At 38.0% G+C, this 18,472-nt stretch overlaps 1 protein-coding gene across 3 annotated transcripts in view; it reads right to left on the bottom strand.

The window, feature by feature from the left end:
• The window catches only part of TMEM87B (transmembrane protein 87B), a 1,440,625-nt gene that overhangs the window by 108,829 nt on the left and 1,313,324 nt on the right, over window positions 1-18,472 (bottom strand). For all 3 annotated transcript variants that reach the window (XM_044078977.1, XM_044078974.1, XM_044078964.1), the window contains one exon: window positions 3,876-3,906. In XM_044078977.1, coding sequence (XP_043934912.1) covers window positions 3,876-3,906 — 31 coding nt within the window. The remainder of the gene's footprint in view (window positions 1-3,875; window positions 3,907-18,472) is intronic.

An 18,472-nucleotide genomic window follows, 5' to 3' on the forward strand; every position in this document is an offset into this window, starting at 1 on the left:
TTAAGTTTAACAAGAGCTTTTTTGCTTTTTGACAGTTACATTTACTTTAATGTGCAATGGAGTTGTTTCTCTTATTATAGAGCCTGTTTATATTTGGGTTCCACCACAGATGTTTACTGTTGAATTTGTCAATGTATTTACTTCAGAAGGGGCAGATGTATGTATTGACATGTGCACTGAATTTGGCAGTAAATGATTTCCCATAAGCAGATGATTCATCAGCTTGGAAAGGGATGCTGAATTTAACCAGGCCATTACTCAGTTTCATTAGATTAGCCTTGACATAATATCTGTACTGAAGGATGCATCTGGCTTCATTCTTAATGTGAATGACTTGACTAGGGAGGAAGTTACAACTGGTAGTTAGCACAGCTGTTCCATATTGGCAAGGACCAAGCCAAGATTTTACTGCCCTTGGTTGGGGGGTGCAGAAAAACTTGTCCCTAGAGTCTGTACTGATGAAGTCCAGAAATTACTGGGCATTCATGTTAGAAGACATATGCTTTCCAGTTAATAAGGCACAGGTATATTAAGTCCCATGAGGGAATAGTGTTTGGCTTAATGCATAAGAACTCCATACTAGTTAGGTAAGAGTTATGGGATGAGGGAGACATGGGGGGTCCTATAATTAGCCATGATGTATTAAGGGGGTTAGTTAATGGTAAGCTGTATGTGGAGGAGTTTCAAATTTCTGTCTAATCTACCTAGTCTAGAGGTGAAGTGCTGCTTCACAAATATGGAGACACCATCACCTTTAGTGCCTTCATCTAGTGTAGTGGGCCTGAACTTGTGGCAGGAGACAAACCTCTGCACTGATGGGGTGCTCTCAATGGTCTTGAACCAGGTCTTTGTAATGACGCATATATCATTGCCTTCCAGTGTAAGTAGCACTTGTACTGAGTGGAGTTTTTAAGGCTCCTAGCATTGATCAGCAATACCTTCACCTAGATTCTGCTTCATGCTGTAAGCACTTGTGGATTGATGCACAATTGCTTTGGGGCAAGAGGTGCAGGCCATCTCTTAGCAAAGCAGTTAATACTGTACACCATCTCCTGCCAGGGTGATACATATTGGACTCCCTTTGAATGACACCAGAAGATAAGCCAATTCTTGAAGTCAATAATCTTTTGTTTGCATTGTGACATCATTCTTAGTGATGGTAAAATGCTGCTCAAGGCTAGGTTCACACCTGTCTCGGACACACAACTCCAAGAGCTCCATCAAGTCTCTCTTCATACCATCAATGCAGGAAAGTCTTAAATCATCTACACCTATGTGTACTATGACTGTGTCATATGTGTACATGTGGTGCAAGTGCTTGAGCGCCTGTATGATGTGCCAAATCCTGGCACTTGACAGGCAACTGACAGTGATCCCCTCCTTAAACAACCTGGTGCTGGTGAGTGATGCATCAGTGTCTCTCATAATGGAGTCACCTATGACTAGGATGATGGACTGTATGGAGGATTGCCTTACAAGCTTTTGAATAGTTTCACTATGACTATTTGATATATGTTTCAATGTATGTGCTGTCTTATATGTTTGTGAAGTCGCTGAGGGTATATGTTTCTTAGGTTAATTTTAGGAAACTAGTTATGGTTTATGTGTTTGGTCTGATCTGTGTGTTACTTGTTTAGTGTGGTGTTGTGTGCAACAGACAACTTGTTTGTTATCTGCAGGGTCTGGATGTGAGAGTTTTGCTTCCAATAGCATTAAATAAAACTGCATCTGTCACACACAGTGTCAAAGCTGTCAGTATGCAAAAGACAATTGCTACATTGTCTCAGCATGCCCATTTCAACCAAGCTGGATACAGAGACTTTTGGGAAGTGCAAATCCATGGTTCCAGGTTCTTCCTAATGTGGGTTGAAAAAGGAGTAGCACTTGTAATAGCTAGGTATTGATTACTGGAGGTGCTATCTGTTTGGTAATAAACAGAGTGTTAGTCTTAACTCAGCTGCTTCCCCAATTCTTTCCTCTCTGACATTCCAGTGGTTGATGTCTGAGAAGTTTTACATGGTAGCAGCATAAGTTAGCATCAATAACACACACTTACAGTGCTCATGTACCCTGCCAATCCACTTTATATGGTTGCCAGCATACAGGCACAACACAGACAAATCTTGTTGCACCTTCAGAAAAGGTAATATGCCATTTATTTCCTCCACCCACGTTTGCCCTCCAGCTTTATTTACTAAATGCCGGTTGCTGTGCCTGTACACAGAAACTCCTCTCTCTGACATGAAGCCTGCTATCCTGAGAACTCTCTTAGTGATCACTTGTGAGGAAGGCTGGTGATCACCTGTCACAATCAGAGTTTTCATGATGACCCGCTTACAGGAGAAATGAGATCAACTAGAGTTAAAGGTTAATATAAACATCTGAATTCATGTACAAAAGATTCAGAGAAGCTGCCTTCAACACTGCGTCAATAAGCTAAGTTGTTCTTTGGATGATGGTCTAATGAGGCCTGGACTGATGGTAATTCCAAGCAATGGCAGCTAAGTGAGATTGAGAAGCTGTCTGTTATTCCAGCCCTGGAATGGTATGCTGAGTTTTGAGTGCTACAATGATACAGCAGTGCTGAATCATACTAGCTGGTTCTCCAGTTCATACATTGGCCTGGATGTCCTATCTGTGTCCATGTGGGTTTTCCAGGTGCTACAGTTTCCTTCCAGTTCCCAATGTAATGCCATATGTGAACTGCTAATCCTCCAAACTGCCTGCAAGTGTGCATGCTGTGTGTGAATAACTGTGTGTATGTAGTCTGCAAAGGGTTGATGCCAAATTCAGAATTAGTTTCACTTTTACACATAGTGAATGCTGTGACTTGGCACCCTATAAAGTATTAAAGAGTTACAGGAGAAAGAATGAATAGATGTCATTACACTGAAACAAAATTCCAAGTTGGCAAGCTCCTTCAGTTGCTGCGTCTTCACACAGCTTGAAGAATATATGCTTTCTTGCCACACATACTTTTCACTGAAGGTTCTGCAATACAGACATAACAGGGCATATTAAGACCTGAAGTAAAATTAAGACTCATGCTACATAAGCTTTGTATAACAGGAACAGTGTGAAAAGTAATGGGAATGTCTTAAAACAAATGGAAAGTTCACTTTATTTTTTTCCAAGAATGGTGAAACAGCATGAACTTTGAATGTTAATACATGCAAGTCTGTGATCTTAGATATATCTTTTCAAGATAAAACTTGACAAGTGGCGAAAGGAATAAGGAAGGGGTGGATCAACCCCCCAAAAATTTATTTGATTATACAGTTTGAGAAATGAATTCCTTTTTTTCTAAATGTAAGTATTCCATACTAAGACTGGCTGGAGAAAAGGCAAAACTGCCTTCCCCTAGAGTTGTAATGGCACTGGACTTGTGATTAGAATAAGTATGGAGTGCAGAAGTCTCCAGACCCCACAAAAAAGAACTCATTTTTTACAAGACATTCTAAAAAGTAACTTTTGCTTTCTTATCTAACAGACAAACCCTCCTTTGGATTACATGCATATTTGAGTCAATGACCTGTGAATGCATCCATGCATGAATACTACTAAATATAGAACAGTATTATATACATACATGCAATGCATGCATATATATATATATAAATATATATATATATATATATACACACACACACACACACACACACATATATATATATATATATATATATATATATACACACACATACATACACACACAAACATCTGTAGGCAATAATGTCCGCATATAATTGCCTACTCACACAGTGAAGTGAACATGATAATGTCTAGTTAAAACCTCTGTTTGAAAAACAGTAATTGCACACTATATTTTATAAAAACAACTATACATCATATACAAATGAATGAAATATGCTTACCTCTTCTGAATCTAGCAATACTGGCAAAGCTCTAAAATGACAAGTAACATCAGTTTAGTTACACATTTCAGATGGACTGAAAGAAAACATTTTATAATTAGGCTGCAGTTCCTACATGTTTTCACAAGTTCTGCTTTATAAAATGATACTTCATGTCATGTTAACAGATACATCAGACCTCCCCATTGTAGAAGCATGGCTTAAAAGTCTGTATTTTGTCCTCTGCATAACCTGCTGGCATTAAACATCCAACTATGCTTTCTGTTAATACAGATTTTACTCACCATCTGGTTCAATATGGTCTGCAATGTACACTCACCACTTTCTACAGATCACTGTTAGTTTTTAGCTTACTTTTATCTGAGGTGAACCTAAGTCACTCTGACGTACTAGCTTTTACACACATACAGACGTCGTGGCAGATGCTATCAGCAGACAGTCAGTGCAGCTTTACATATTTTGAGTGGGCTCAGCCCCTCTGATGTTTTCAAATCTGTCACTCTTCCTGACAATACTTAGCAGGATACAGAACATTTAAGTAAGATCAGTATCTGTGCACTTTCAATGGCCTGAGAACCAAGATGTAGAAAGCTTCCAGCCTGCAAAAAACATTCACAGTGCGTCTATTTAGCACAAGGAAGAACTGATGTGAGATATTCAGTGCATTCCTTAATCAGTAGCTATCCAACATCCCAATTCCATTTTCAGATCCTAACTATAATACAACAGATGAGACTAACCACACCAAAGTCACATCACTATTAATTTATATGCTTACAAACTGTACAAACCTCCTTTTTCAACACTAATATACTTATGAACTGTAACACACACTAATCATTAAATTTCTAACCACCATATAACCTTGACCGTTCCGAATACTTTGCCTGTTAATTAATGTGCCTGTTCCAAAAGCCTGAAGATAGAGGAGCTTAATCTAGCGATGACAGGTGAATGGCCACCTATGAAGAGAGGCACCATCAATAAAACATACAAAATGGCCAGATTCCAAAAGACTTGTTCTCAGAGTACATCACTTACTCGGGGTCTTGCTCTCGAGTAAGTGACTTACTCTGAGAGCAAGTCTTTTGAAACCTGGTCCCTGGTTTAGGACTGTTTATAGATAGATTTTACAACAAGAACAAGTCTTTCAGAATCAGGACGGACTTGCACCACAGTAAATCACTTATGCAGAGAGTAAGTCTTTTGAAATCAGGCACAATGTATCACCACTGATGGAGCTGCCAGTATTAGATACTTGGCCTCTAATTCACCTTACTGTCCACTAAAAAAAAATTATTTTTTCAGAAGTAATTATGAAATTTTGAGCAAGCAAATGAGTGATCATACTTAAAACAATAAACAAGTAGCAGATGTGAGAATCAACACTGGATGCTAGCTTAATTAGACTAATTCCTGCATTGTTGCTCTACATTTATATTGTACACAGTTGCACATAGCAAGGTTAAAAAAATATACTCCAGCTTTTACAGAAAAACTGGAAAAAGAGTTCTTCAGCACCACTTTTGGTAAGACCAGCATAAACTGGACTAGAAAACCCAAAAATGTCAATACTGAGAATGCAACATGATGTCTCTGATCCATGTGGAAGTCTGTACCATCTACACACACACACACACGGGTCTGTGTATATTTGTGTGCCTGTATACTTTTCAAACCATACAACACTTGGAAAACCAAAATGTGCATGGACATATTATATAACCAAAAGCAAACATCATGGACAACAACCAGTCAGGTGAAATATCCTTCAATATAGCATCAAAACAATAAGGTAGACTGGGTTTGCCTTTCCATGACTTTCTCAGTGCAAATAAAACTACTAGCAAATTAAAAACCTATATATTAGCAAGGATGTCGCATGAAATATCAATGGACTTCTCATTAACATCATTTCTAACACAAAATGTAAATGTTTGCTTGTGGTTTCTTCTGACACAAGTAGTAATCATGCTGAATTCATATTACGACCATCAAAAATCATCCTAATATTTACATTATTAAATATGATTGAATCGAGCTTTTAATCATTATAAAGCATCAGTATTAAGTGTGATCAAACCATGCTCATATTCATTATAAAGCATCGCCAATGCACATTACAATGAATGTTAAAAACATATATTTTAATTTGAGTTACATTCAGCAACTACAAAAATAATTACTTACTATTTGTAAACTGACCACATTATGATATGAAATCCAGTAATACACTAACAAAAAATTATTAAAAATATAATGCATGGTGCCACATAGTGGTCATACAGTCAAAATAAATATCAAATCATAGGTCCACATACAGCTGTTAGCTTTACTGATTTCTACTTACACTGACTGGTGTTCCTATAATACTAACTCAAATGCTTAAGACAAAGTTTGCACATTGTATAAATCTTTAAAAGCCTTTCAAAGCAACTGCCTAAGCCACAAGATAATCCAAACGGTTTATTCCATCTGCAATGGCATGTCAAATTAAAATTAAAATTACTGAAAAGAGCCTTAAATCTACTGATTAGAGACTTTGGTGCTTGATGGACAGGTAAGGAGGATGGGAGTGCCAATCCTGGAGGGGGTGGGAGCTCAATGGAGTGGACATTCAATGACTACTGGTGAAGGTTGGAGCTCAGAAGGAATACCAGGGTTGGAGGGCAGGGGAGAGCAAAGTATGCATGGTCATGCTATGGGTTCTGGGCAGAGCAAATACAGTCAACCCTCTTTTTCATAGTCCACTCAGCCTGAAAGAATGCATGTCATGCTTGGGAAGGTAATTATGGCCAAAGAAAAACAGCCCCTTTGAAAAGCCAGCACCCTCCCATTTGCTAAACCTCCTCTTTCAAGTTCAGGTGATCGCAAAATATGGAAACTAGTGCCCTTAGCCTGGGGGAATGAATGGGTTCAACAAGCATGCCAAGAGACAGGCATTACGGTCAAGAAGCTGAAGCAAAAATAGGGGAGGGGGCTATCGAATCCCATGACATGCACGGCTTCTTTTTCAACAAATTTCCTTCTTATTCATAATACCTGGTTTCTATTGTATACTACACCAGCAAAAAGATTTTCTACATAAAGATGTATGTGCTATTTAAAGTGGGATCTATTACATTGATAGATAGTTACTAGGCTAATTCCAGTTGCCCTGAAGCACAGTCTAGTTAAGTGACTTGCTGAAGATGACACAGTAGACAGCTGTTGGAGTCAAACACTGTACCGCAGGAACTACATCAAAGCCTTAACCCTCTGTGCCAACTGCCATTTCAACTGTACCCTTACTTTAACAGATTAACTACTGTGACTCTGTTAAATGTTAACTTTAATAAATTAAAGAAAGTCATTTAGCCTTGGTATGAAAAGTGCCCTTAAATGTATAATCCTAAAGTTTTTCTTTTCTGTCCAACATTATGCTAAGACATCCTTCTGCTTGTCCAAAACTAACTACCTTGTCCTAAGCCAGCAAAAGTAAATTATAAATACACATAAACAGATGGGAATGTGCAAAGTGCATTTTTCCCACATTTGCATTTGATGTCACTTAAATGCACTGCTATTCTGTTCCAACTGCTGAAAAATTTTGTCCAGATAAGATAATCCACAAATACACTGAGCCATACAAACCATTCAATTTGTACTATAAGTGACAAGATGTCTTATTCCAAATACCTTACTAGAATTTTTAGATGTAAAATATTAAATCCTGCAAAATACTTACAAAATGAACAACTTGTAAATAACTAATAATAGTTGTGACATGGGAGGTGCACAATCATCTGTTAAAGGCTTAGGGTCCCACTATGCCTACAGTATGACTGGTAGCCAATAATTTTCCCTTTTTTATGCAAATTTACAGCTCACAGGTAAGATGACATTAAATAACTTATTATATAATGTGGCCATTGTTGTGTAATATCAATCTTAAAAGTTATATGAATATATCATCACTACCCATACATTGTCATCATATATTTGTTCTCATATATCCTATTGTTAGTCTAATAATTCAGCTCAGTTTCTCTTTTGTATATTCATTTATTACATTTGTTATACAGGACAGAGTACTCACAATAGTAGTCTATGTTTGGGTTCAGCCAGAGAGCATCATTAACAAAAAAAGTGAGTAACCATGGAATAAAATGCAACATATCAAATTTCTGGACATATATCGGACTCAGAGAGAAAGAGAGAGACTGAGAGTAAAATGAATACAAATAATGAAACATGAAATTAGATGAGTAACACTAAACAAATAATGGTGAGTAATTACATACAATATTTAAAGCAGTGAGGTTGCACTACAGTGCTAGGTTGGCATCCTGTGAAGGTGAAGAATGAAAAGGGGTACAGGAGGTGATGAGTGGGGATGAGGCAGAAGAGGATGTGTCACAGGTTCTACATGTGATTCGGAGAAAAGAGAAGGAAGGAAGTGATGTGCAATGGACTATATGAGAGAGAAAGTATAGTACAGTAGAATGTGAGTGCAGTTTGAGGATCTGTGTGTTACTACAGTGGTACAGGAAGCTATATCTGGCTTAATTTAAGCAAGTACTTTTATAAATTTGACTCAAAACTTGCTGAAGGTGGAGATGAATTTCAAAAGGCTTGAGAGTGAGTGACATTTCTATAGGCTAGAACTGAGAATGCATGATCTATTGTATGGTGTTTATCATGGGGGTCTTTTCAAATTGGATCTGAAGAGGACTGGGATCTGATATGTAGGTACAGAGGTTAATCTGGAAAGCCTGCTAGTGAGGAAGGGAAGGGATTTAGGTTTACAAGTCTGTATATCAGTGTTCCAAGCAGAAGGGCAGAACTTAAGAGTACTGGTAGTTATATTCCCCTTTAGGAGTGTAGCAGTGGTGCTCGCTTACAGGGGGAAAGGGTTATTAACTTGCAATTACTGTCTGAAGTAGTGTGGAATTTTTCTGACCCAGAAAAGCTACTTGTTTATTTTGGCTTTGATTATCCGGATATGGTATTGGGAAACCAAGTGAACAATCTAGCCACATGCCTATGTAAAAGAAGTTACTGTTTCTAGCTCTTCTGTGTTTCTATAGTTTACAGAACGGTTGGCTTTGTACCAAACAGCATGGCTTTGGTTTGATTTAAATTAAGGATAATTTTCTGATGTGAAAAACAGTCCAAGAGTTGGTGTAAATCTTGTTCTATTACTTTTTTTTGGATTGTTTTGGGGGATGTGCTAGCATAAATTACAGTGCTATTGGCATACACAATATGATGACAGATTTGTAAATTCTGTTGGCAATTTATTGATGAAGGGGATAGCAGCATTTGGGAGAGTACTCCACCCTCTGATACTCATTTTGCAAAGCAGGCAAGCAGCAGGGGTAAAGGCAGCAGATCCTACTTATCCTTTAAACTGTCAGTCATTAAGGAAGGCATAGAGCCACTGGAGGACAGCTGAACTGATTCCTGTCTTAAACAGAGAAGCAAGGAGGAGAGGATGATCAAGAATATCAAATCTGTTTTTGAGATCAATGAAGAGGAATCCAGTGAGAAGCCCTTTGTTCATGTTCTATAGAACATTATCTGTGAGTTATGTATGCTTCTGCTTGCCAAAAAATAATACAAATCTGGATATATTCTGCAAGTTAGTTGCATATTCCTTTTCTGTCATTCTGTCTGAGGTAGTTAAGATTTGCATGAGAATAATGTCATAGGGGGAGGAGGGACTGGAGTCTTTAGAAGATGTTTAACAACGGCATTTTTTATTGAGGCAGCATGTTTCCATTCCAGAGGCATATGTTGATGAGCTTCTTGAGGGGTAGACATATGTAGTTCTGATATATGATAAACCATGGTGAAGTCCTTCTGAGTTGACTGGTGCACTAGAGAGAAGTTTTTTTTTTTTGAGAATGCTTCCTATGTCCCTTGTGTTTTTACAAAGTACAAAGCAAGAATCAACGGTGTTGTTAATTTGGGGGGGGGGGTGCAAACTGGAGGTAGCATGTAGTCAGTGGGGTGGGATGGTGACGGTCTGAGGGGGAGAAGGAGAATTATTTTAAGAAATCAATGGGGTAGAGGTGGCTAGATGCAGTTAGGATTATAATCTACATTCATTTTACTTTTTGACTGGTGTCTACACTGTTACTTGGTAAAAGAGATTCCAGATTTTTTGAGGTCTGTTAAGCATGTCAGTATGGGTGAGCATTCCTAATAGTTCCCGGGTACCCCTTACATTTAAAACACTGAAAAATATCCTGAGATGATTTTCCATGATAACTGCGCATTCTCTTCCATAACAGATATGGTTAACAGGGTTATATACAAAATTCTATTCAAAATAACTTGGAAACAAAATGGTATGTATGGGGGTAAAAGCTGCTCCCACTGCAGTTCCCTGCTAACATATAGCAGGAAATTTCAAACCAATTGTCTGACATAAGATGGAGAAACTGTGCTGTATACTTAATTTTGAATCTAATTAAAGGAAATGATAGTTTCAAACACACCTGAAGAAATCCTGTTAAAGTTTCCATTAGGGAACCATGCCCAGAGACTACTGGTTATCCAGGTGGAAGGGAGATAGGCTTGTGACTTTTGGGTAATGTGTAAAAATATTGACTACTGGTTATCCAGGTGGAAGGGAGATAGGCTTGTGACTTTTGGGTAATGTGTAAAAATATTGACAAGTGTCTCTTACTATCGACTCCTGGCTCATTACATGTGCAATACCACCATCCTTTATCATCTGGAGCAGAAACTTCTTTTTAAAGACCACAGTTATGGTCTAATGGTACTTTATGACAGACATTTTGCCCCCCAAATGCTTACTAGCCTCTCTATCATATACAGTTTTGTTCCATGCTGCTCTTCCATTATCTGCTGTACACATTCATAACTATTAAATTGTGTAATACCTCTTTTCTATGTAAACATGAGTAGGTTCATATGAAAGTACTAGGCTAGCTGCCCTTGCAGACCATTTTATGAACACAGTTTTTAAAAAGATATTATTTATACAAAAATCATCCATAAAAAAATAGTCCAAACCATTTTGCTGGATGGCACAGGGGATAAAAATTATATTTCTTCAATCTAAAATTTACTATGTATGTAGTCAACTGCAACACCATAATTATTGTGATGCCAGAATATCAAACTTAATTTATGACAGAATGTCTTTAAATCCAAGACGCTCTGTAATTCAGATACACCAAAAGAAAATAAACATGGGTTAAAAATACACAGAGGAAATGCTCACCATTAAACTATGCTGATCAATGTTCATACATTAATTTGTTGTGTAAACCTGGACATGATTTTACTGATTTTGGTTTATGTTTCCTACCACCACCCCAACCCCCGACTCTAAAGGGGTAGCAGACGGGGTGGAAGACACAAAACTTAAATTAGAGCATTCATTTTCTAAAGAATCTTTCAGAATTTTTACTTCAATATTACTACTGTAAGATATGTCTGGTATATTATATAATGCAGTCTGTGGAAGAAGAATCAGAGCTACATAAGACTGATTTAGAAAAAGGACCTCCCTTTTCCTTTTGTATTTATTACTTATCTGCTGGATATGTCACTGTCCAAAAAAAAAAAACCTGTTATAAAGTGCAGGCCTGCAACTTATCATAAAATTAGATGTTCTAACACATCACTGTTGCAGTAGCCTGAGAGACCAAGGTTATATCCTACCAAGCATATAGCTGTCCGGCCAGCTTTACAAACTTTAAGGGCACCTTCCATACACCCTGCCAGAAGCAGTATATTTATTTATATACATTACGGGGTAATACACTGATTTCAAAGGACCATTTGCAGGCATAGTCTGGGACAAAAGAACTGGGTAAGAAATGAACAAAACAGATGCAATGATATGTTAAAATGCATATACATATTTACATATGAAAGTTCATTATACAAAATTCAGAAAAGCAACTGCTCTAATTAACTGTTTCAGTCGACTTCTTTCTCTGAGGAGCTTGTTGCAGCTGGGTCAGAGAATTTGCCCTTACCCTGCTGCAACACTATCTCAGAGTTGGCATATATATTTAGCATGGGGTATGAGGGGGTTAATGGGGGTCTCATCTCCTTGCAAAAGGTATTATTTTTTATTTTTGTGGTTTTTGATCATTACAGATTTGCCTTAAAATTATTCAGTGTTCGATTTTTGATGATATAATTATATAAAACCATACTCTGGCAATACCAAAATAACCAAAGAAGTGGGATAGCAGGAGGGGGTGAATACAGCAACAGTTTTATATTAGAACATCTACTGTTACAGTAAGTTACCTACACAACTGTACCATGTTCAACACTACATCACTGAGGGGGTAAGCTACCATAGCTTAGAAACATATAGGGAGCTTGAAGAGAATTAAGAAACCCGGAGCCCCTGGAGAATAGTCCAAGCAAATCTTGTTATGGATCTGGGGGGAAAAAAAAACAGTTTGTAGTGCTTTGTAAAAATATGCACTGAATTCTAACTTGCTGTCTTTAGAGTACTTCTAGAGTCTAGCCCTTTTCAAAAAGCCACATAAAAAGCTAAAACCCTGGTACAATGGGCCTTAATCCTGCCTGAAAGTGGCTTGTTATGGTGAGAACAACAAAAGGAAATAGCATGTGACAACCATATATAACCTGTGTCTGCTTTGACACGTTGTTCTTTTGTCTAAGCTTCAGAGGAGACAGCTTATCAGCATTCCTGATGGAGTGACCTTTGTAAAGGTCATAACTGAACTACTCCTGTAGATATCCAGAGTGTGAAGAATCTTTTCTCCAGTGTTCTTTGCTTCAGGAGTGAAGAAGTTAAGAGACATTAATAGGATTAAAGTAACCCGCAAGACCACTTAAAGCACAAAAGGACTTGTTCTCAAAACAAAATCCATGTCCTTGTGAAAAATTAGGTAGGGTTGACTCATTTTTCTAGCATAAGTCAGAGCCATAAGTACAAAATTATTTTATGTTAAGAACCTCACATCAGCCTCATGAGCTGGTTCAAATGGTGAGGATAAGCTTCTCAAACAGAAAATTCAGATTCCAGTTAGAAGCCACCTGTTTTCTAGTGGATGGATATGTAAAATCTCTTTCAAAACTGGTTAATGTAGGAAGAAGAAGAAAGGAGAGGATCCAAGGGCAGATAAGATTCATCTGTCAGTCATTCCTGCTTAACAGAAGAGTAAGAAAGGCCAGAGAACAATAACTTATGGAAATAATTAAGAAGCAGAGGCAAACAGGCCTTAAAATGTTCATGTTCCTTAGACTGGCATACACAGAAAATCTTTTCCACTCTGACATGTATGATTTCCTATTAGCAGTTTTTTTGGCCTCCTTCAGTACCTGCTGCACATCTTCCAAAAAAAGGCACCTAAAAGGCACCACAAGTCTATCATTCATTATTCATTATTCATCTTGGGGTGGATTAAACAATTACTGTCTTGTTTGAGTCAGTTCAGTTTGTGGTAATCTTCCATGGTCAGATGCAAAAGAAGGGAGAAACACTATTGCCTGTCACCAATATTATCTTTACAGGCAGTTATTCTGGATATCAGTGGAAATGCATACAATATTATTTCCACCCATGAGAATGAGAAGGCATCTGTCTTACAGCCCTGTTTGCAAAGAATCCTGGAGCAAAATTTCTTTAACTGTGTTAGAAAAAACATGTACTTCTCATGATTATTCTTCACAAAATGCATATTAACGAGTTTCATCACAAATGAATTTAACAAAATGTTTAATAAATGTTTATGTTAAAAATAATATGTAGTATAGATGCATAGTTATGCAAACCACATATACTTACTGTAGGTTTTAACTATTTCACAACTGCATTCTAATATCAAGCTATAAGTGTATTAACCGATGACTGGAGATAAAGAAAGTGCTGGAGGGGTTAAGGGATGTTACTATGATCAACAGAGACTGGTTTCTGAAGAGAGGAAAGAACACAATGTGAAATAGATTTTATGTGAGCTCTAACCTCCCCAGGCCGGGGATGAGTAGTTAATAAGGAATGTTGGGGAGATGGCATGTACTGGTACTGAAATATACAAAGGTCAAAAAAACAAGACAGGTTGTCAAGCTAGGTGGCTTGTGTTTTTAAAACATTATTGTTACTAAAAACATGGTTAAGTGTTCATGTGCAGCACTAAGCGAAAAGAACGAGGGTCTACAGAAACTCTATTTGTTAACTAATATGAAGCATCAGAATACTGCATATGCATGCTACTGATAAAGGAAAAAAAAAGTATAAAAACTGTATGCTTTTGCTGCTTGGTGAGACTGAATTGAAAACTTTGTGAAGGCAGTCTCTCAGTGCTGACATCTGGTTGATTTAAATAAAGAGGAAATGCTTTACACATCCTGAAGAATTATTCTTGACTCAAGACTAACAGGTAAATCAATGTTATTTATGTATACTTTAATTTCACTATAACATTTTGATGCTTTGACTGAGATCTAAACTTTGGCATTGCTGGAGAGTAGCATGGAATTAATTATAAGAGCCCAGCACAGAAAGTTCATCTGTGAATGGAGTAGTCAAAGATTTGGATACTTAACTATTCAAGGTGTGCAAACATTTTAGGCTAGAAATGGGAAAATTGGATTTGTGGAAAATGTCTTTCTTTCTTTTCTTTCCTCTCTTTTAGAAAATTGCTGTTAAAAGAAAAAGTAGAAAGGTGTTTAGTGTGTTGTTAAATGACAAAATTTGCTTATTAATTATACGATCTGTATGTTTTGTTGAATGATTGACTTTTGTTTTAAGTATATGATGTTTACTGTTTTTGTTGAATGACTGAGTTTCTTGTTGGGTATTTGGTGTCTGATGCCTTGTGGAATGACAGAAATCTGCTTATTAGATGTACGTAAAGTAATAGTGGTAGATCCCCAGTGAAAATAAGAAAAGTTTGTTAATGTATATGCACATACAACAAAAATGGAAAATTAACACAAGGAGGTGCCTTGCGTTGAGGGCGGTACCCTCAGAACTAAAGATAAGAGGCATGACTGTTGCTTTGTGTTGTTTAATGTGCGACTGATGTCTTTGTTGTTGTGTAATCTATGACTGAAGAGAGAGAAAGAGAAAACAAAAGGAAAGTTAAATCAAATTTATGAGACTACATCATGCAGGGACATAGGTGTTTGTGCAAAGTTAAATCAAATTCATGAGCCTACAGCATGTTGGGATGGGTCTATATAATATCGACATATTAAAATATTGACTCCTACTTGTTTGTCACGAAAATGTTGAAATCCAAGTTTTCCGAATGACCAAATCGGTTGGCCAAACACCAACGCCACACAAAAACAAACATATTTAAGAAGGGGGCTTCACCCCCCCCACACACACACACACACACCCCAACGTGGGGGGCTGTGCCCCCGCACCCCCTAACTAAATATTCTAACTCCAAGACCGCACTACAGTCAGGGAAAGGGCAGGTGTAACAGAACGGCCAACCGATTTCTTTCTGTTGGAAAGAAATCGGTGATTTGGCCATTCAAGAACCTTGGAGTTCGACATTTTCGTGTTGAACAAGTGAGAGTCGACGTTTTAATATGTCAATATTATAATATAGACCCTGTTGGGACTTGTGTGTGTGTGTGTGTGTGTGTGTGTGTGTGTGTGTGTGTGTGTGTGTGTGCGCAAAGTTAAATCAAGTTCATGAGCATATATCATGTTGGAACATAGGTGTGTGTGCACTGGTAAATCAAGCTTATGAGCCCATAATATGTTGGGACATAGCTGTGACTGTGTTTCCACCCTAAATGGTGTGTGAACTGCTGTAGTTATTTTTTTCTGAATTACCAAGATCCAAGATGTACAAAGATAGTCTTAATAGAAGAAATGGGAGCAAAGATAAGCAAGCAGGATCAAAACCCTGAAAAGTGAACACCTGCATATTTTATACATCATAATTATGGTAAAGAAAGTTGTAAGTGTTTGCATGTCGCTGCAGCTTACTAAGAATTGCTCTGGTGGGGTATTTCCATTTAATGGAACTTATGATAGAGAAGAATTAATGAAATTGAAGGATATTTTGGAAAAAGAAGAAAAACAAAGTGAGTGGGGAACAAATGTTAGTATTTTATTCTTGGTACACTGAAGCCCTTAAAAGGAAAAATGAGTCAGCATTAAGGGGGTTACAGAATACAAATAAATTGCTGCAACAGGTAAAAGAGATTAAGAAGGCAGTATAGACCAGTAAAAGGGATCCCTACCATCTGGTTTTGGCAGGTTTGGATGAAACTAAGGATGGCCAAAAGGAAGAGACTTCTAAAAAGGATGATAATCATCCAGTAGCTACTACACCACCAGCCCATAAGTACTGGTATAGGTGGCTCGAGTACATGATTCTGCTGCTTCTCAGACCTGGTCTAAGATACAGGGATCTTAGAGAAGATCTAAGGTATATAAGGTTTTAGATAAGGTCTAAGATACAGGCATGTATGCAAAATAAAGGGAAAGCCCCTGCAGATTATTTGAGTCATTTTAAAGCAGTGTTTGCTAGACATTCAGAAATACCAGACCCAGAAGAACAAGCTAAACCAGTTACAGCAGCTCTTTTGTGCATGGTTTGCAAGCCCCCATACAAAATCAAATACAGCAAGTGCTTACAGACTGGCAGGGAAAAGACTTGGGAGTCATTAAGTGCTGCAAATCACCATATTATGTCAGGGTAATAAAAAAATAAATCTTGATCCTTTGATGCCATAGATCAAAAGGGATCGTATGTTAAGGTAAAAAGAAAATTCCATTCCTGGTGGACACTGGAGCCACTAGGTCAGTATTAAAAGTTACTTCAGATAGTCAAATACCAGTATCAAAATAAAGTAAAGACAGTTGGAGTAACAAATGCTACTGTTACGTATCCTGTTTCAGAACATATACCCATTTCTTTAGGACCAATTGAAGAAAGGCATTCTTTTCTTCTAAGTACTACTGCACCAGTAAATTTGCTAGAGAGAGTGACCTGTTATGCAAACTGGGTTGTACTATTTATTACACACCAGAAGGGGTGTATCTGGATGTTCTAACAGAATCAGAGAGGCAAGTATTAGAAGTCTTAGCAAGAAGCTAAGGAACAGCTTTTGAAGGCATATCGACAACTGAAAACTGCTGTAGCAGGTACCTGCTAACTTATGAGTTAAACATGCTAATGAGGTAGGTATATTAAAATCTGCAAAACCGGTAAAAATAAAACTGTATCCGTCAACCCCCCCCCCCCCAAAGTTCCACATTATCCACTGAAATCAGAAGTACAGCAAAAAATAAATAAAAATCAAACCTGTAATTCAGTCCTTCATATGATACAAGAAATAACAGTGCCATTTAAAAGCCTTTGTAGTACTCCTACTCCAGAATTTAATAAACTTTGTGTAGGCACCGTGTATAGACTACACAGAATGTATCCATGTACATGGCTATGGTCTCCCCTCGGCAGTGCGCCACACATATTAATGACTGCGCGCTGCTGAGGGAGAGCCAAGGAACACAGATACTGAATCAGTGCGGTCTTTTTTTTTTTTTAAATGTATGTTTGAGCAGCAAGGAGTGCAGCAGTGCCAAGCTGTGCTAACATGTAGACAGCCAACACCTGCCAGACATCTAAAAATAAAAAACAGATATAATTAATAAGCATAATGACATTTTATGTTTTTTCTTTTTTAATTTGGCGTTTGTGTGGCATGGAGTGCAGGTAATCCAAGTGGAGCTCATACATACATGGCAGGCACCTTCCAGACATCTAAAAATAGAAACCGGATGTAATTAATTATTTAATGGTGTGTTCAAGTGTGTTTGCATGGTGCGGCACAGCACTGCTAACTGGTAGCTCACTGGTATGTGTGAAGGTATACTGGATTTCTTAATACCCATGTAGCTTAATGGATAGAGTTATGGCTGTATGTGTAGTAGGTTCAGAGTTCGAAGAATTCAGAACTTGTCTGTATTTTTGCTGCACACGTTATGGACAAAATTTTAAAATATGTCTCCGCTGCGCTCTGCGCAATTGGGCTCAATCCTGCTAAGCACTGCATAAACATGGTAATGGCTGCCAATGTTTGCATGGTGCTCAGCTTCACTAAAACTATAACTGGCGCGTTTGCACTCTGCTCAGCTGGTTGGCACACTGCTAAGCAATGCGGTGCTTTTTTGAATGTTGCTCAATGACGTGTAAGGGCAGGAAAAGCAGCCTATATAAAGTGCACTAGGCAGGAATTCTGCAGAATCCATTGGAGTTCAATCATCTATCGATATGGATGGTGGTGCTGGAGAAGGTGTGCACTTTCAGACACAGCAGTGGGGCATTCAGCAGTCCAGGGTCATAGTTGGGGTCCTTGTAAAAAAAAAATGATGACAGGCTGCTGCAGGGCAGTTTCCAGGGCTCGGAGTGTAAGGCAGAGGCCTGTGACTGGCTGGCCAGAGAACTCACCAGTGTTACTGGTATCCCCTACACAGGTGAGCAGTGTCATCACCACCATGACCACCTGAAAAGATGAAAAGAGGGGAACCTTGGACACCTGGGTCCAAGAAGCGAGGGCAGGGAATGCCCCACAAGTATGTAAGTACTTTTTCCTCTGTTTTACCAATATGTAATCTGAAT

Source organism: Protopterus annectens, chromosome 1.part1, assembly GCF_019279795.1.
Source record: "Protopterus annectens isolate FY-2018-M chromosome 1.part1, PAN1.0, whole genome shotgun sequence".
NCBI lineage: Eukaryota > Metazoa > Chordata > Ceratodontiformes > Protopteridae > Protopterus > Protopterus annectens.